Source organism: Sus scrofa, chromosome 12, assembly GCF_054392235.1.
Source record: "Sus scrofa isolate SSC_HxYL_T2T_F1_AM1 chromosome 12, Sscrofa_HxYL_maternal_Yorkshire_Landrace_v2.0, whole genome shotgun sequence".
Lineage (NCBI taxonomy): Eukaryota > Metazoa > Chordata > Mammalia > Artiodactyla > Suidae > Sus > Sus scrofa.
Window position 1 is genome coordinate 21,802,568 of NC_139394.1, and position 20,242 is coordinate 21,822,809.

Sequence of the window (20,242 nt, forward strand, 5' to 3'; positions counted from 1 at the left end):
GCTGCACGTGGCTCCCCCGCCCCCAGAGTATGTCTGTCTTCATTCCTAACCTTTACCTTGGCAGACCAAGCATTAGATTCATCGAGCCTGTTGGACAACCCCTGGCACATCTCCTGTTTTCCTCTGTTCCCTCTGCAGGTCACAGACAACACCAAACCCAGCCTCCCCGGGGCTCAGCCAGACAGGGGAGCCGGCCGCTGAACAAAAGCTGCCCGCCTCCCAGGGCCTAAGGGAGGTCCTGGGCACTCGCCGGGGTTGTTTGGTTTTGAGGTGTGCTGGGATGAAAGGCACCCTGGAAGTGGAAGGCTCGGTCATTCATTCATTAATTATAATTGTGGGTTTGTTCTTCAGGATGATTCCTTTGAAATTACTTTCCCTCCAACAGTGACGGGCGACAGAGGCATCAGATATTCAGAACAGGCTCCATTTCCTGAGCACGAGCATTTTTTATTCTAGGACCTGAGGCTCTGTTCTGATCTGGCTTTTCCCTTGTCCCCACCCCCTCCTTGCTTTAGAGCTAGAGTTTGTTTATGGGAGGGGGGGAGTCTTGTGTGTTTAATTGTTTACTTTGGGGGGGTCTTGTGTGTTTAATGTCTACTTTTTAAAAGGAAATCTCTGCTACACTAAAGCAAAGATTTGGGGACTTTAATTACACCCTTTCCGGAGAAATGCACAGTGGAAAAATCCCACGGAGAGATTAGAAAGACACCTGAGACTAATACCCACCTAAGGTCTCGGGCCACACCTCCAGGTTACAACTGGAAGGGAGACACACACTGGGGTACCGATGCCACTCTAAACAACAACAGCGTGTGCGAAGGCCCAGGGGCGCTGAGGGATTGACCAAGAGGAAACACGTGTTGCACAATGATAGGATCTTGTTGGTACAGTTGTCAGAGAAGGGAACTCCCACAGCAAAGGGCATAAAACCATCCAGGGCAGTCCGGGGCGGCTCAGTTTTGCAGTGTCAGGGAGCGGACCAGAGCCCAGCCCTGCCCCGGACACAGATGGGACCATGAGCTCCGGTTACAGCTTCAGCCAGACCCTCTCAGGCTCCCTCCACGGAGCCGCAGGCGGCTGGGGCTGGCCAGGGAGCTTCCCCCGGGCCCCCAGTGTGCACGGGGGCGCAGGGGGTGTCCGCATCTCCCTTTCCTTCTCCTCGCCACGGAGCTGCCCACCCCCAGGCGGGTCTTGGGGGTCTGGAAGGGGCAGCTCTCTCCTAGGCGGAAATGGGAAGGAGACCATGCGGAACCTCAACGACCGCCTGGCCTCCTACCTGGACAAGGTGCGCGCCCTGGAGGAGGCCAACGTGAAACTGGAAAGTTGCATCCTGAAGTGGCATGAGCAGAGAGATTCGGGCAGCAAGCAAGATTACTCCCAGTATGAGGAAAGCATCAGCCGCCTACAGGAGCAGGTAAGATTCTGGGTGACCTGGAACTCGAGGCTGGGGGCGGGGGCTGCATTTCCAGAGGACCCTTGGGAGGAGAAATCCACAGATTTCTCTCAGTAGAAAAGACAGCTTCCAAGAAAGGGGGCTAAGGAGCTTCAAGTATTCACGAACAAAGGTATTCAAGGATAATTTCTTAGCATACCTTAAATTTGGACTTGGGGGGCTCTTGCCACGACTCAGCAGAAAAGAATCTGACTAGCATCCATGAGGACACAGGTTTGATCCCTGGCCCCACTCAGCGGGTGAAGGATCTGGCATTGCCGTTAGCTGTGGTGTCCGTCGAAGACATGGCTCAGTTCCTGCATTGCTGTGTCTGTGGTGTAGGCCAGCGTCTACAGCTCTGATTCATCCCCTAGCCTGGGAACCTCCATATGCTGCGGGTGTGGCCCTAAAAGACCAAAAGAAAAAAAATATTTGATTTGGGAAAGTCTGGTTTGGATATTTCATCATCTATACCTAAGTTATATAGAAAAGTCTTAAAAAATGGAAGGTGACCAGCGATTATCCAAAATCACTTACGATCCAGCGACAGCAACAGTCACGAGCAGTGCTGGTGTTCATTCCTCACGCTCAATGCCCAGGGCACAGGAGAGCATTGACTTTCTCATGCCATCACTTCTGCTTCACCTCAAGGTCCTGGTGACAGTGTGATTATCCATCAAAGAAAAGCTGTACTGTTTCAGAGAGCACACCTAAAAGCTGTCACGCCACCGGCAGATATATCACTGTGACATCCGTGGACCTTTCCTCTCGGGGATGGCCAGGAGTTCCGAACTGCAGCCGCCCGGGGTTCTGAAAATGGCAGGAGGACAAAATAAAATGAAATGAGCATGGTTTTTGGAAACTTAAGAGTTAGGATGGATTAGGAAGACTTCCTCAAAAAATACATTTTCAACCAAATTTTTAAAGAGCTAATTTTATATATTCTGGGACGTCACAGAACACTGGCTAGAAGTAGAAGGAATCCAGTCATTTCCCTAGTTCTACTTTATTATTATTTATTTTTTTCATTTTTTGCATATTTTAGGGCCACACCCACCGCATATGGAGGTTCCCAGGCTAGGGGTGGAATCAGAGCTGTAGCCACTGGCATACACCACAGCCACAGCAATGTGGGATCCGAGCCTCGTCTGCAACCTACACCACAGCTCACAGCAACACTGGATCCTTAACCCACTGGGTGAGGCCAGGGATGGAACCCCAGTCCTCCTGGATACTAGTCGGATTTGCTTCCGCTGCAACGCAACAGGAACTCCCCCTATTCTATTTTAAAGCTCCAGAGCTTCACTCTTCTGTAAAGTGGTCCCAGAAAACTCCCTTTAAGATCTAATTTAGCCTGTCTTAGAAAGGCCATCAGAGGCTTCCAATATTTGTACGGTATTCTTTCTCCACACTCAGTTGTCCCTGCTTGAATGTAGGAAGGACCAATCAAGATAATAGAAATCTGTCCTCATAATGAACCCTAATTATTGACTAATCAACCTAATAACTGACTGTGTAATTACCTTAACTATATAGTACACAGTTGTCTTTACCAAAAAAAACAAGGTGACTCAACAAACCTCACCATATTGTTTTTATTAATAAAGTTGCTTTGTTTTTAGAATGGAGAGAATAGATTTTTGCAAAGGAGCAGCTGAGACTGTAACTCCCTAAAGAAATATGAGGTTAGGAGTTCCCACTGTGGCTCAGAGGGTTAAGAACTTGACTAGAATCCATGAGGATGCAGGTTCGATCCCTGGCCTTGCTCTGTGGCATTGCATGCAACCTGTGGTGAAGGTCACAGATGTGGCTCAGATCTGGCTTTGCTGTGGCTGTGGTGAGGTCCAGCAGCTACAGCTCTGATTCCATCCTGAGAACTTCCATAGGCTGCAGGGGCGGCCCTAATGTACAATGTCCTTAAAGCGGGGGCGGGAGAGTGCTATATCTACTCTGAACACGTCACAAGTCATGAAGGGGCCAGGAAAGGGTCAACCCTGGGTATTGTGGGACCTCTCTGGCCCCTGCTTTCTCACCTACGAATGGGGCAGGCTGGATAGACAAACAACCTGACCTTCAAAGAATTGTTTTCTTCAAATACGGAGAAAAACAACCAAATAAGAAATCCAGAGATGAGTGGAATTCAAAGCTGAAGACGACTCCTATTTAGTGTCAGAACCGAGAATCTGGGGGCCACCTGGAGAGTGGACCAGCCATCCTCTCCTTGTCATTGTCCCTACTCGCTTTTTCTCAATTCTGTCCCAAAGAATTTAGGCAACCGCTTGGTCTCAGTCTTCTCATCTGTAAACTGGGGGTAAAAACACCTGCTTCACAGAACGAGACGATGGGTATGAACTACGTGTTGTGGGATTAACAGTGCATATTATACAGAAATGTTATTCCTAAAGTCTCTAAGAAATTGAGCTCAAAAATTAATCCATTCCGGAGTTCCCATTGTGGCGCAGTGGTTAATAAATCCGACCAGGAACCATGAGGTTGCGGGTTCGATCCCTGGCCTTGCTCAGCGGGTTAAGGATCCGGTGTTGCTGTGAGCTGTGGTGTAGGTCGCAGACGTGGCTGGGATCCTGCGTTGCTGTGGCTGTGGTGTAGGCCAGTAGCCTGGGAACCTCCATATGCCACGGGAGCGGCCCTAGAAAAGGCAAAAAGACCAAAAAAAAAAAAAATTAATCCATTCCTTTTGAAACACAGGGTTGGACATAATCATGCAAATATTAAGATATTAGAATGGCTCTCGGTAGTGCTTAATGGGGCTTGTTGGTTTAGGGTCCAAAATTCTTTTTTCCTCTCCCTGGCAGGAGATTACACACCCTGGAGCAATGATGCTACACTAATACGCCAACTAGATTCTTTTAAAAGAATGAACTCAGGGCCTTGGGGAGAATCCAGGTGATTAATTTCAACACCCCATGCAAAAACTATGCCTCATATATTATTTCTCAATCCACCCTTATTCATTCATTACCTTGAAGGAAGTCTCAGAAATAGTGGTGGTATCATAATATTGTATCAGGTAACCCAAAGAGTGGGAAATAGTTTCAGTTTTTAAAGGAGCCCAGTATCGGAGTTCCCGTCGTGATGCAGCAGAAATGCATCCAACTAGGAACAACAAGGTTGGAGGTTCAATCCCTGGCCTCGCTCAACAGGTTAAGGATCCGGCATTGCTGCTAGCTGCGGCATAGTTTGTAGATGCAGCTCGGATCTGGCAAGGCAGTGGCTGTGGCATATGCTGGCAGCTGCAGCTCTGATTGGACCCCTAGCCCAGGAACTTCCACATGCCACAGGTGCAGTAAAGAAAGAAAGAAAGGAAGAGAGAGGGAGGCAGAGAAAGGAAGGGAGGGAGGGAGAGGGGAGGAAGAGAGAGAAAGAAGCATATTATACAGAAAGTATTCATTGGTCCCCTGTTAGTGGAAAACAATGGTGTTCCTACCACATGTGGGATTTTTAATTTTCTGACTCCACAGAGGGTACAGGGCACAGTCTCTCTGAATGTCAAGCAAAACCCCAAAGCACAATGGAGGCTACCTGCAGGGGTCTCCAAGCCACTGTGGAAGGAGCTACTTTTCATTTCTCAGGAGCTTAAACCCTGCAAAAGCTAAAGAGCCCAGAGGAAAAAGCATTGAGAAGAAATCTCTGGAGTTCCCTAGTGGCACAGCGGGTCAAGGATCTAGCATTGTCACTGCAGTGGCTTGGGTCACTGCTGTGGCTTGAGTTCGAACCCTGGCCTGGGAACTTCCACATGCGGAAGGTGCAGCAAAAAACAAACAAACAAATCCCTAAGCAGCACTGCAGAGGGAAGACAAGGAAATATCTACAGAATCCTTTTACAGAGCAAAGGCGGTCATCTTTGCACCATTTGGAATCTGCCAAGGGAAGTAGGAAGGTGGGCGGCGGCCAGCCTGGCTCTCTCCCACCACAAAGAGCCAGAGTTGGAGGATGCAGCTCAACGTGTAAAGCCTGGGATTTACCCAGTGCAACACCAGCTCTCAGTACCAAAGTGTAAAGCCTGGGATTTACCCAGTGCAGACACCAGCTCTCAGTACCAAAGTGTAAAGCCTGGGATTTACCCAGTGCAGACACCAGCTCTCAGTACCAAAATGTAAAGCCTGGGATTTACCCAGTGCAACACCAGCTCTCAGTACCAAAGTGCCAGCTTTTACTGAAGTAGAGCTGACGTACCAGATAGTGATCAGTTCTGCTGTCCAGCAAAGCGATTCCGTTATACACATACACACATCCATCGTTTTTCTGATTCTTTCCCCAAAGCGCTAGATTTTTTAAAAAAGAAAATGAAACACTTTACTTTGGGCTGAACTAATTTAGGTTCGACTAATTTTTTCAGAGTGTCTACGGTGTGCCCAGAAATGATAAGAATTTTTCCATTCTTTTATTTTACCTCTTCTAATTCTCCTAACTCTTGGGCGATGCAGCTGTTGTTATGATTGGCATTTTTTTGGATGAAGAAACTGAGGGTCACTGAGCTCACAGAGTGGGCGGATGTTGGAGCAGGACCCCAGATCTTGCTCTAGGAGTTCCAGACCCAGTGTCCTGACCACCTCTGAATCCTGCTATTGTGTATTCATAACAGCAAATTCCAAGTGATCAGTGGGGCTTTGTACAGGACCAGATTTTTAAAAGGTGCCTTTGTATTGAGGTATAAATTTCTCCCAAGAAAATGCTTTCTAAATAAAGGAATCATCTGTATAAACACAAGGGGTACATCACAGGATTCTCTGGCTCCAGCTTAGTTACAGAAGTTTGGAGAAAGAACCTTTAAGATCACTGGTTTCTAGCACAAACTCCCTATTTAACCAGTGGTGGTGGAGTTCCCATTGTGGCTCAGTGAGTTAAGAACCTGACATAGTGTCCAAGAGGATGCAGATTTGATCCCTGGCCTCAATCAGTGGGTTAAGGATCTGGGGTTGCCACAAGCTGTGGTATAGGTTTCAGATGCAGCTCGGATCCAGCGTTGGTCTTGCTGTGGCTGTGGCACAGGCCAGTAGCTGGGGCTCAGATTTGACCACTAGTCCAGGAACTTCCATATGTCGCAGGTGCAGCCATAAAAAGAAAAAAGGAAAAAGAGAAAAAAGGAAAAGAAATTGAAGTCCAAGGAGTGGACAGACCAACCCAAGTTTACAGTGACACTCAGTAACAGGAAGTAACATGAAAATTTACTGGTTCTTGGTTCAGCACAGTACTTGGTGCAAAAGTAGTATGATACTTTTGACATTGAGATATCTTCCACCCAGTTTTCCCCAAGACAGTACAAACAGCACATGTGCATTTCACATGCTGTTTCTCTATGTGTAGTTCTCTGATTACAACCATCGAGAAGTATTTACGAATCATGTATTTATATACAGGATTTCTCAGGCAGACATTTCCAACAGTGATTTTATTAAAAATAGGGAGTTCCCATTGTGGCTCAGCAGGTTAAGAAGCCAACTAGTATCCATGAGGATGTGGGTTCCATCCCTGGCCTCTCAGTGGATTAAGGATCCGGCGTTGCCGTAAGTTGCAGAGTTGGTTGCAGACACAACTTGGATCTGGCAGTGCTGTGACTGTGACGTAGGCTGGCAGCTGCAGCTCCTATTCGACCCCTAGCCTGGGAACTTCCATATGCCATTGGTACAGCCCTAAAAATAAATAAAGTGTGTATATATATATATATATATAAAAACATCTAATGTTTAATGTATCAATGCCCACAGCAAGCATAAGTTCCCAGGCCAGAGATGGAACCTAAACCACAGCAGCCACCTGAGCTGCTGCAGTGACAATGCCGGGTCCTTAACCCACTGAGCCACCAGGGAACTCCTGAAAGTCTTTAACCGGAAGCTGCCAGATACAGTTAAAGTTTTAGCACATTTAAAGTTTATTAAGCTACTTCATTTGATGGTAAAGAATTATTTCAATTAATATTTAATACCTACAACTGGAGCATTCTCATCATGGGCTAAGTTACAAACACATACACTCATCTACAACTTACGTGTATGGCTATGATCTTTTGGGGCAAAAAATAATTATGGTATGTGATGACTTATGAAATGCATTTTAAGTTAGTTTAAATGTACTATAGGAGTTCCCGTCGTGGCGCAGTGGTTAACGAATCTGACTAGGAACCATGAGGTTGCGAGTTCGGTCCCTGCCCTTGCTCAGTGGGTTAACGATCCGGCGTTGCCCTGAGCTGTGGTGTAGGTTGCAGACACAGCTCGGATCCCACGTTGCTGTGGCTCTGGCGTAGGCCGGTGGCTACAGCTCCGATTCAACCCCTAGCCTGGGAACCTCCATATGCCGCGGAAGTGGCCCAAAGAAATAGCAAAAAGACAAAAAAAAAAATGTACTATAAAACATTTTATATTAGTTTGAAAAAATAAAATTGCTTTGACGAACTAACATCAGTGACACTTTGCTCTGTGACACTGATCAGAAACATGAATGCTATCACAAGGAAGAATTATGCTCACCTAAAATAATTATTGCACTTTAGGGGAGCCAAATTAATATTCACAATAGGAAGTCAGAACCTAAACCTATTTTAACATCTCCAGATGTGACTGTGCTTAAGCAAAACACTAAACCTTGCGCATCATACTAGAAAATTAAAAGGCATTTTCAACAATCTCTCTTCTTCCCCTTCTTTGGGCAGTTGCATCAATCCTAGTCTGTCAAGAGTCACTGTCAAAAGTGAAACTGAACAGACCATATCCTTATTATAAAATCATTCTGGGGCTTTGCTCAATAAATATTTACTGGAGTTCCCGTTGTGGCTCAGCGGTAATGACTCCAACCAGGATCCATGACAATGTGGGTTTGATCCCTGGCCTCACCCAGTGAGTTAAGGATCTGGCATTGCAGTGAGCTGTGGTATAGGTCAGAATTAGACTCGGATCCCACATTGCTGTGGCTGTGGTGTAGGCTCCTATTTGACTCCTCACCTGGGAATGTCCATATGCCATGGGTGTGTCCATAAAAAGCTAAAATACATACATACATACATACATACATATTGACTGATTGATTTGACTTCTCATTATTCCACTGCTAGAAAAAGAAGCCATCTAGGCTGGTAAGTCAGATTCCCAGGAATTGGGCAGAAATGCAGCTCTCCTGTGCGGGTGTGTAGACTGCACTGACTCTTGATGTGTGTCTTACAGATAGCAGATGGCAAGATGACCAATGCTCAGATCATTCTTCTCATTGACAACTCGAGGATGGCAGTGGATGACTTCAGCCTTAAGTAAATTCATTCTTCACAGAATTGGGGGGGGGGTGTGCTACTTTTGTTCTGTTTTATTTTAGAGGGGGTGTTCTCTGTTTTTGCTTTGTAGAAGACAAACTTATCTTACTGAAATATAATGAAAAGGCATAATAACAACAAACACCTGACCAGACCCTGGTTTAAAAAAAACAGACATAAAATACACTCTTCGGTATAAGGAAATTGAAATACGAACCAAAAATTAGATGATACTAAAGAGTTATTTTTAATTTTCTTAAGTGTGATAATGTTATTATGCTTATTTAGAAAATTGTCTTTTTCTTAAAAGATAAGATTCTGAGAAACAGAATCACAGACATAGAGAACAAACATGTGGTTGCCAAGGGGAAGGGGGAGAGATGGAGAGGGAGGTTGGGGTTGGCAGATGTAAACTACACTACATGGAGGAGGTAACCAACAAGACCCTACTGTGTGGCACAGAGAACTATATTCAATGTCCTATCATAAACCATAATGGAAAAAAATACATTAAAAAGAGCATGTGTGTATATATATATATATATATATATGGAACTGAAACACTTTGCTGTACAGCAGAAATTAACACAGCATTGTAAGTCAACAATACTTCAATTAAAAAACTAAAAACAGAGTGCCCTTTGTGGTGAAGCAGAAACAAATCTGACTAATATCCACGAGGATGTGGGTTTGATCCCTGGCCTCGATCAGTGGGTCAGGGATCTGGCATTGCCATGAGCTGTGGTGTAGGTCAAAGACAGGGCTCAGATCCTGTGTTGCTGTGGCTGTGGCGTAGGCCAGTGGGTGTAGCTCCAATTTGATCCCTAGCCTGGGAACCTCCATATGCCATGGGTGCGACCCTCAAAAGAAAAAAAAAACCCAGGAGTTCCCGTTGTGGCGCAGTGGTTAACGAATCCGACTAGGAACCATGAGGTTGCGGGTTCGGTCCCTGCCCTTGCTCAGTGGGTTAACGAACGATCCGGCGTTGCCGTGAGCTGTGGTGTAGGTTGCAGACGCGGCTCGGATCCCGCGTTGCTGTGCCTCTGGTGTAGGCCGGTGGCTACAGCTCCGATTCAACCCCTAGCCTGGGAACCTCCATATGCCGCAGGAGCGGCCCAAGAAATAGCAACAACAACAACAGCAGCAAAAAGACAAAAGACAAAAGACAAAAAAAAAAAAAAAGAAAAAAAAACCCAAAAAACTAAAAAAAGATATATTCTGAAGTATTGAAGTATTTAGGGGTGAAATGTCATGTCTACTATTTACTTTAAAATAGAAAATGGAATATAGGAGCTCCCACTGTGGTTCAGCAAGACAAATCCAACTAGTTACCACGAGGTTGCGGATTCGATCCCCGGCCTCGATCAGTGGGTTAAAAATCTGGCGTTGCTGTGAGCTGTGGTATAGGGTGGCAGCTGTAGCTCCGATTCAACCCCTAGGCTGGGAACCTGCATATGCCACGGGTGCAGCCTTAAAAAGCCAAAGGAAAAGAAAAGAAAAGAAGAGAAGAGAAAAGAAAAGTAAAAAAAAGGAAAGAGAATATAGATGAAGCAAATATGGCAAATCTTAATGGTTGCTCTAAGTGATGGGCTTAGATGGGGCTGTTTATTATTTCATTCTCTCTCAATTATTTCATTTATTTAAAAAAAAATAACATTGAGAACACTGAGTCACCATCACAGAAAAACCTGCATGGAACAGACATACGAAGGGTACGCAGCTTGTACTCAGTTCGCTCCTATTAAATGTAAATGGTAAGAGATTCAGCTCTAACAAAGGGGAATCCTTACAAGGCCATGGCCTTGCAATAGCCGGTGTGCTCTTCTCCTCCTTTTAACCACAGGTATGAAAATGAACACTCCTTAAAGAAAGACTTGGAAATTGAAGTTGAGGGCCTCCGAAAGAACTTGGATGATCTGACCATCATCACAACGGACCTGGAACAGGAGGTCGAGGGGATGAGGAAAGAGCTCATCCTCATGAAGAAGCACCATGAGCAGGTAGGATGCTGAGGAGCTCCTGGTAACCAGCGTAGCTCTGAATCTGCACGTTCCGGGCGACCCACCATCTGAAAGCTAGTCCTATTGTCTTCAATGTAAATAATCATAAGGCACCACACACATATCTAATTTTTCCAAGTTCAGGGTTATCTACCTGGGTGTCAATTACAACAGCCAGAATACGATCACAATTAAAGACGACATCGGTCAACGATTTTATTAATATACAATGTTTATCTAGACCTGTTTGTTCATATGATACCAGAAGAATAAATGTATGGGATCAAACCTCCTCCATTAACCCAATATGTGGCAAATTGGGGGACAAGAAAATAAAGAGAATTTGTTCCTGAGCCAGGTAAGCAAAACTCGTGGCAAAAACTAAGTCCTACACTTTGGAGTTTCTGTTGTGCCCCAGCAAGTGACGGACACAATTTGTCCCTGTGGAGATGCGGGTTCGATACTTGACCTTGCTAGTGGGTTAAGGATGCAGCGCTGCCATACGCTGCAAGGTAGGCCTCAGCTACAGCCCCAATTTGACCCCTGGCCCGGGAACTTCTATATGCTGCAGGTATGGGCATTAAAAAAAAATAAAAAATTAAGAGTCCTACACTTTAATAATAGAATAGAATCTAAAGGGATGGTCAATGATATCAAGTAGTTCTAGAAGACCTGAGAACTTAAAGGTACTGAATAAGAAACTGTCAAACTATAAGACAATTCCACATGGCCCATGGCATGTGGAAGTCCCCCGGCCAGGGACTGAACCCACACCACAGCGGTGACCCAAGCCACTGCAACCCACTGCACCACAAGAGGACTCCCTGCAAAATCAACTCTCATGACTTTGTTAAGAGTCTTCTCTCCAACTGAAATACTTCTTTTCTGTATCACTTATACAAAAGTATATATGTATATGTATATATATATATATATGTGTGTGTGTGTGTTTTATATATGTGTGTGTGTGTATATATATACATAAAAAATAAAACATGTTGTTAGTATTATTATTTTGAACAAACTGTTATCAGACTAAATTTTTTTTCTTTTTAGGGCCACACTCGTGGCATATGGAGGTTCCTAGGCTACAGGTCAAATCAGAGCTACAGTTGCTGACCTATGCCACAGTCACAACAATGCCAGATCCTCAACCCACTGAGTGCAGCCAGGGATCAAACCCACAACCTCATGCTTACATAGTCGGATTTGTTTCCCTGTACCACAACGGGAACTCTCCCAGTCAGACCCATTTAGAATAAGAAAAATAAAAGTTTTTATTTTACCTTTAAAAAAAAAAATTTGAGTCCTGGAGTTTCTATTGTGGCTCCAGTGGTTAATAAGTCCAACTAGTATCCATGAGGATACAGGTTCGATCCCTGGCCTCACTCAGTGGGTTAAGGATCTGGAGTTGCTGTGGCTGTGGTATAGGCCAGCAGCTACAGCTCCAATTTGAACCCTGGCCTGGGAACTTCCACATGCTGCGGGTATGGCCCTAAAAAGATAGAAAAAGAGAGAAAATTACGAGTCCTAATTTCCAGAAGCATTTAACTGACTTTTTTAAAGTTACCATCTATCTGAAGTCCCTGAGCCTCTGATGAAATGATAGAAAAACAATCCTCGTTTTAGGCAAACAAAATTGCTTATGAACATCAAAGAGCCCGAGCTTCTGCACAGCTGGTTAGACAATGATGGGTAAGGAAAACCTCTCCTGCGGTTTCTTAGTCTTCACCATCTCCCACGGGCGTCAGCCTGACATAGTCATAATGCACGGACGAGATTGTGAAAGTCTCTACAGCTTTTGGCTTCGGGTTACTGCACTGCTTCCCCAAAGTGTGGGTCTAGACCCCCACAGGCTCAAGTGTTTCATTGTGTCATCCTTTCACCTGCAAACACTTGCTGAAGAGAACTTTACCTGTGAGAGAGGCACAATTCTTTGCAAAACGTTTTCGACCAGAGATTAAGTCAGTCATCAGAGAGGCCATCTGATTACCTGTCTGGGGCTATTCTTTACTTTATGAAAGCAGTAGAGAGAGAAAAAAAAAAAAGCGTATGTTTTGCCATCAACAAATATTAACTGAGAAACCAAACCAGCAAAAAAGTGGCAACCAGTTAAGGGGAATTTTTTTTTAATCTTTTTAAAAAATTAAAAAAAAATTTTTTTAAACTGCTGTCAGACACCAGGCTTCCAGCATTCTGATTGGCACAGCTGATTTGTTTTCTCTCTGTGTCATTAAACAGGCAATGGAGGAACATCACATGCCAAATGACTTCAAGGTCAACGTGAAGGTGGATGCAACCCCGGGAGAAGATCTGATTAAGGTCCTGGAGGATATGAGGCAGGAATACGAGCTTCTAATTAAGAAGAAGCATCAAGACTTCGACGTGTGGTATAAAGAGCAGGTAGAAGAAAGATGCCCAAGCTTCCCAAAGGGGCCATTTCTAAGTGGTCCCCAAACCGACATCCCTGCCCTTTGCTTGGTCTCACAGTCAGCAGCCATGGCCCAGGAGGCGGCCAGTCCAGCAACTGGGCAGAGTGGCCAAAGTGACATCCATGAGCTGAAGCGCACTTTCCAGGCCCTGGAGATTGACCTAGAGACACAGTACAACAAGGTAATTCTGAGCCAGGAAGCTCCTGGGCGGGTACCCCACCCCCGGCCCCTGACCTCTCTCTGGGGCCCATCTCCCAACTCTCTTGGGGCATCTCTCACGTCTCACTTTCCATCCAAACTGTCCATGATGAAGACAGTAGAGCTAGCTATCATTTACGGAGCGTGCTAGGGAGCTCATTATATTAAATGTCATCAATCCTCACATTAGCCTTTCCAGGTAGGTCCTGGTGCCCTTATTTTAGAGATGAGGAAGCCAAAGCTCCAAACAGTTAATTGGCCAAGGTCACACAGCTAGTACCTGGCCAGTGCTGAAGCCACGTGGTGTTTTGTGGCGAAAGGGAGCAGCCCTAGGCCCCCATGATCTGTGTCAGTGCTCTCTGCACTTAGGACCAGGCTGCCCCCCAACTGCAATAAAGAGAAATTCTAGCGCCAACATGAATAGGTGGCAAATCCAGGCCCGGCTGACTCCCAAATACTGCCCTACTCATTACGTGTATGTCTTATTACCCACTAAACTGGAATTCTTTTTTTTTTTATTAAGGTATGGTTAATTTGTAATGTTACTCCAGTTTCTGCTATACAGCAAAGTGACCCCGTCATACATAAATATACATTCTTTTTCTCACATTATCTTCCATCATGTTCTAGCCCAAGAGACTATCCCTGTGCTATACAGTAGGATTTCATTGTTTATCCATTCTAAATGTAATAGTTTGCATCTACTAACCCCAAACTCCCAGTCCATCCCTCTCCCTGTCCCCCTCCCCCTTGGCAACCACAAGTCTGTTCTCTATGTCTGTGAGTCTGTTTCTGTTTTGTAAATGTGTGCCGTATTTTAGATTCCACATATTAATTCTCACTCCTGGGCATATATCTGGACAAAACTCTAATTCAAAAAGATACATGCACTCCTATGTCCACTGCAGTAAACTATAACTCTTGTGTCTAAGTCTTTTCTTTAATCATCATAGTTTTTGGTAAAAACACTTTTATGAGCATCATAAATTCATTAAGTAAAATCTACCATCGGATTCCCTTTCTAAGCCTATCTGATCTTCTAATCCTTCATCAATATTATTCCCAGGTGCCATGCTGCCCTCAGTCTTAAGCATAAATAATTAGTTCATTTTATTGCAGGTGCATGTGGTAAATTCCTCTTATGCTTTGGCAAACAATGATGGTGAACAGAACAGGAAGCATGACAGTGTTTTACAGCTTTCAAAACATTTTAATATTAGCTATCTCACAACAGTCCCGGGAGGTCAGCAAGATATTTTATTCTCTTGTCATGCATCCTACTATCTGACACTATTCTCAGTACTGAGGATGCAATGTCAGTGAAAATGCTAGACAACAAATGCACAAATCATTAAAATATATAATGTGTTAGATGAAGAAAAGTGCTACAAAAACTGAAGCATAAGGAAGAGGTTAAGCATGCCAGGTGAACAGCTGCCATTTTCAACAAGGTGATCGGGAGAGGTTTTACTCTTCAGGTGACAGTTGAGCAAAACCGTGAAAGTGATAAGGAGGTGTATTATGTGACCACGGGGAGGGGGTTCCAGCTGGAGGGGACAGCAAATGCAAAAGCTATGAGGCACAGGAGCATTGAGCCGATTGGAGGACAAACCAGGAAGCAGGAAGCAGCCAACGAGGTGGCCGCAGAGAATGAACAAAGGGAAGAAAAAAGGAGAGACATGGAGGGAAGGAAAAGGGGGGGGGCCCTAGGGTAACACCAGTCGAACTGTATAACCTTGACCCTTGGAGGGAGGTTTAGAGGAATTTGAAAGAGCAGGTATAGACCTCTCTTTGAGGAGCTTTGCTGGAAGTGAAGGAGGGCAGAGAAATTGGATGATCACTGAAGGCACATATGGACTCAAGAAAGAACACAAATGATTCTGTCTGAAAGCAGGTGGGAATAGGCTAGGCGAGGAAAACAACGTTACAGGAAGTCACCCAACATTAATGTCGCAAGAAGGTGCACAGTTGCTGGAGAAACCGTAATACAGACGGCTCATGCATCGTAACAGGAGGAGAATGAGTTCCCGCATGTGGGTGGAGGTGATGCCGGGAGCCTGTGGGAGTCTTCTCCAGAGGGCTTGCATCTCCTCAGCGAAGGAGGAAGCAGGGCCATGGCCTGAAGGGGCAGGGAGGAGGGAGGTTTGAGGACAGAGGAGAAGGAATGAAATAGCTCTTTGGGCAAACTGGAGAGTGACCAGACCAGGAACAAGTGGGTTAACGGACAGGCAGCATTTAGGGGCCCCTAGAAGTTAGCACCCTGATAAAGCAAGAGTGTCTGGCACAGTTATGAGTTTCTCTTTAAGATTAAAGTTATATGCTCCAGAAAAGCAGTGGTCAATCCAAACAGAACAGGGAACTTGTATATATGTATGTCTGGGTCACTGTGCTATACAGCAGAAATTGACAGAACATTGTAAATCAACTATACTTTAATAAAAAAATTAAAAAAAAAACACAGAGATGGAAATGCCGTCATGGCTCAGTAGCAACAAACCCGACTAGTATCCAGGAGGACATGGTTCGATCCCTGGCCTCACTCAATGGGTTAAGGATCCGGCATTGCAGTGAGCTCTGGTGTAGGTCAAAGTCGCAGCTCAGGTCTGGTGTTGCTGTGGCTGTGACATAGGCCAGCAGCTGCAGCTCTGATTTGACCCCTAGCCTGGGAACTTCCATATGTCAAGAGTGGGGCTCTCAAAAGCAAAAACAAAACAAAAACCAAAAAATGGAAAGAAAAAAAAAAAGAGAGAGAGAGAGAGACTTGAAGTCAGTTCTCTGTACACTTCATTTTGCAGCTTTCAGAATTTCCTCAAAAATGACAACATGCTACCATTGTCCTAAAGCAAAAACCATTGCTTGGGACTAGGGTTGCCAGATTAGCCCAATGTAGGGCACCCAGTGGAATCTGAATTTCAGAGAAACAATAAAGTCGTTGTTGTTTCAGGATAAGTAAGTCCCATGCAATAGTAGGGCAATATCTGGGACATACTTATACTAAACAATTGCTCGTGGCTCATCTGAAATGCACATGTCACCCGATGCCCTCTGTTGGCTCTGGCGTCCATACCTGAGACCCTTCCCTGAAGATACAAAGAGACACCAGACCCAGATGCTGTTTCCCTCTAGGAGTCTTCAACCTGGCCAGAGACAAATGTAAGCATGAGGAGGTAAGGAACAGATCGGGGCTAGGTGGCACATGCCCAATCCCAAATGAGCAACAATAAACACCACAAGAGTGCGGCAGCGTTGCCAAGCGCTCCCTGACATCCAGGCTTCCTGCCCAGAAAACAGGATTCAGATGTCCTGACACTGTTCGGTGCTTTGCTGCCTGGCTCCAAGCCTTTACATCAGCCTGCTCTTCATCCTGCATCTCCGGCATCACCAAGACACCTAGCAGAGTAGCTGGCGTGGTCTAACTACTCAGCAGGCACAGGTTATTGAATCACGCCATTCATCAACGAACGCAAGAAATATCCTTCCTCTTTCAGAAGTCCGCCTTAGAGAATATGCTATCGGAGACCCAGTCCCGGTACTCCTGCCAGCTCCAGGACATGCAAGAGATCATCTCCCACCACGAGGAAGAATTGGGGCGGCTACGTCACGATCTGGAACGTCAGAACAATGAATACAAGGTCCTCCTAGGTATCAAAAGCCACCTAGAGAAGGAAATCGCCACCTACCGCCAGCTCCTGGAGGGAGAGAGTAGAGGGTAAGGCAAAGTCTGGCGGGGGAGGAGGGCGGAAGTGGATCTGACCCTTATGTGCATTCGTGGGCATAGACCTTATGGGCCCCTCTGGAGAAAGAAAGGTTTACGCTGAATCTGAATTTCCTTTCACGATATTTAGATCAGGTTGTAATCTATGAAGTAGCAAATGCGAATCCATCAGGGATTATTCCCAGGATGCTAAGATTTGAGGTCAACTGTTTCAGTTCATGTATTAAAATCTCTAGAAAGAATGAACTAAGAAGGTTTGGCTATGGTGTTTCCCGGAGAGGCGGGGCATGTTTTACTTTAACAGCAAGAAATGATTCCTAAGAGACTAAGATGACGAGATTTGCAATCCTGTATCTCTGTTTTTGGTACAGCTGTCCACAAAAAGCTCACATATGTTCTATGACCCAAGAGAAAGGATGAGAAGGGTTTATTTGTAATACATAAATAAAACGGTATTGGGCCAAACTTTGAACAGTCTGAAAAGCCCGGAGGTGCGGGGAGTTCCAGTTGTGGGGCAACAGAAACGAATCCGACTAGTATCCATGAGGATTCAGGTTCGATCCCTGGCCTCTCTCGGTGGGTCGAGGATCTGGCATTGCCATGAGCTGTGGTATAGGTCACAGACACAGCTCAGATCTGGTTGCTGTGGCTCTGGCATAGGTTGGCAGGTGTGGCTCCAATTTGACGCCTAGCCTGGGAACTGCCCTATGCCACAGGTGTGGCCCTAAAAAGACAAAAACAAACAAACAAACAAACATCAAATAGTTCATCCTTAAGGACTATTGGTTAAGAGGGTTTTCACACAAAAAGAAGGAAAAAAAAAAAAGCTGAGGGGTTCCAAACATCAGACCCAGACCCCAGAAAGGATCCCAGTGGGGGCAAAACCTTGCAGCCAGCTCAAATGATGGAGCTGGCTCAGCAGACGTCTCCGGACCCCAGGGTCAACGGGAGGTGGTACTCGCTACTGCCCTCCAGGTCCAGGAGGGTTCTGCCATGAACCCATGACCTTGAGACCACAGAACTCAGACAATTATCCTCATTAAAGGGCTACGCATTTACAAGCAGGCAAAGGCAGTTGGTTCATCTTGAAGAGTTTTTATGATTGTTGCTAATACTAAAATGAGCTTTAACCTTTATCATTTTCACAGGTCAATGGAAGAATCTAAGTCGAGTATGAAAGGTAAAAAGAAAAATCTTTCCTTGTTTGAATCGACTTTTTTTAATGAATAAGCATATTTATCCATTCTGTCATATTCATAATCCCTAGTCTACTCCTGACAGTTCTGTGTTCAATTTCTACTTTAATATTGAATTAACGAATTAGATAATACAGAACAATTGTCCTAAATGATATATAGGAAAGCTCTTTGCAAGCAGTAAAGTAGATAAGATGATTATTACTATTATTAGATTTCTATTGTTAGGGAGTCTGTTGACCAAACTCCTCGGAAAGTAAGAGGAAATGATTTCACATAAGTTTCCAGACTATATTCTGTTGAACACTAGTGTTCGTGAGATTTTAACTACATATGATAAAGATATGTTCTACGGGCCAAGGTGGCTGGGAATACTGTTACCATTATCCTCTTTGTGAAGACTCGGGCTGCGGATGGAACACATACTGCTGCAGGGGAAGAAAAGGGACAAGAAAGAGAAAGAAACCCCAACAACAACTGTGCTCGGTTTAACCCAGTGTCCCCAATACCTTTGTCCTGGGAACTTCATTTTCCTAGACGACCTTTAGCATCTCACAGGAAAGTTCCAAGAAACCACCAGTCTGGGACAGGGGGCACTTTCTAATTCGTTGGGGGTAAAAATGGTCCAAGACATTCGAGGGTCAGGGACTCAGAGTCCAAGTAACCAGCACGGAACAGTTGGTCCCACTGCCATTCCCTCTGCGAGATCCCAACAGATGGTCCTCCAGGTTCTCTCTTCAGCCACATCCAGAGGCAGGGAACCCATTACTGGAGGGATTGGTCGAGTCTACTATTGGAGAGGTTTGACGCTAACCAAGGTCTCCCTAGGTCTCTAGTAATGGTTTCACTTCTTCCCTCCGGTCTAGCTAAAGTTTGTTGATGTATTAACAAAGCACTTATGCAAATAAGTCATATCTTTGAAAATGGTGCCCATTCTTCACATGCCATGCTTTTCTTAAAGTGAGGTCCCAGGATGGCATTTAGGGCTCAGTAAGCTCACAGCATCTGTGGTGCAAGTACTACAAAGCCCATATAAGCACTTGTGGTCAGAGACCAGATTCTGTATCGGCCACAGTTATGATGAGACAGTCTTGACCTCTAGAAGGCGACACTGTTCAGACACTCTCATTTCCTGGAGGGTGGATGGGAAGTCTTCTCTGGAAGATCCCTTTTCACCCCAGCAGAGCCCACCATGTTGCTTAGTGAACATTCTGGAAGGCACAGAGAGCCTTCAGGTGCTGAGAACAGGGAAATGAACAGGAGTACAGTTCAGATGGTGGCGAGAGCGTGGCAATGACCTCTGTCTTGCTTTTTTTTTTTTTGTCTGCAGCTCCAAAGATCAAGGCCATCACACGAGAGAGCGTCAATGGAAGAATAATTCTTTCTCAAGTGAATGAGCTCTAAAAGTACACATGAGACCAATAAAAGTTTCTGCCTGTGGTGAAAACTAACTTCCCCCAAAGGAAAGTCCTTGCCCAGACACAAATTGGTGAATTCTAAGAGGAATCTTTGGAGTTACCAGGCTCAGAAACTTTTTTTTTCTCTATATCACTCTCACCAGACATTCCATCATGATATTCATAGACCGCTGCACTTTTTCAAAGTATGAGTGCATGAGCTTAAAGCACTACTCTCCTACTGCAATGATCCAAGTCCCATCATTACAGCTCTATTTTGTAGCCAATAAAATGCCACACCAGTTGCATCATGTCTTTTTTTTTTTTTTTTGGTATCTTATGGCAAAACAAGACCTCAAGTTCTCATCTTAACAATGAATTCTCAGAGCATTTTCCATGAAAATATGCTTTGAATAGGTTTGAAGGAATCAAACACTGTGCAGAATTGTTACCTGCAGCCATGCAATCTAGAGACAAGATGTGGTTCATAAGTTTTTCCAATTTCCAGACCCCTGCCCGCGGGAAAGGGAGGGAAGGCAAGGAGAGAGAAAAGGATGCCCAGAAAGCCCTCACTGAGAATGTAAGATAACCAAAACTATTCTATCTCACAGATA

General features: G+C 45.0%; 2 protein-coding genes across 4 annotated transcripts in view; one reads left to right on the forward strand and one right to left on the reverse strand.

Annotated features, from left to right (window-relative positions):
• LOC146398133 (uncharacterized) overlaps positions 1-20,242 on the reverse strand; it is a 153,327-nt gene that overhangs the window by 35,628 nt on the left and 97,457 nt on the right. The window contains exons 5-7 of one of the 3 annotated variants that reach the window (XM_084984508.1): positions 1,970-2,242; positions 1,593-1,838; positions 861-1,475 (exon numbers count right to left, since the gene is read on the reverse strand). In XM_084984508.1, the coding sequence (XP_084840634.1) occupies positions 2,153-2,242 (90 nt within the window). In that variant the 3' untranslated portion in view covers positions 861-1,475; positions 1,593-1,838; positions 1,970-2,152. Of the gene's footprint in view, positions 1-860; positions 2,243-20,242 lie in introns of those variants that run through there. The other 2 variants (XR_014821167.1, XM_084984507.1) reach the window with 2 other exon arrangements.
• On the forward strand, positions 956-19,936 carry KRT23 (keratin 23). Its single transcript, XM_003131459.7, has 8 exons — positions 956-1,414; positions 8,608-8,690; positions 10,534-10,690; positions 12,932-13,093; positions 13,181-13,303; positions 16,809-17,029; positions 18,184-18,215; positions 19,562-19,936. Exons 1-8 carry the CDS (start codon positions 1,016-1,018, stop codon positions 19,633-19,635), a joined length of 1,251 nt encoding a protein of 416 aa, XP_003131507.3. The 5' UTR covers positions 956-1,015; the 3' UTR covers positions 19,636-19,936.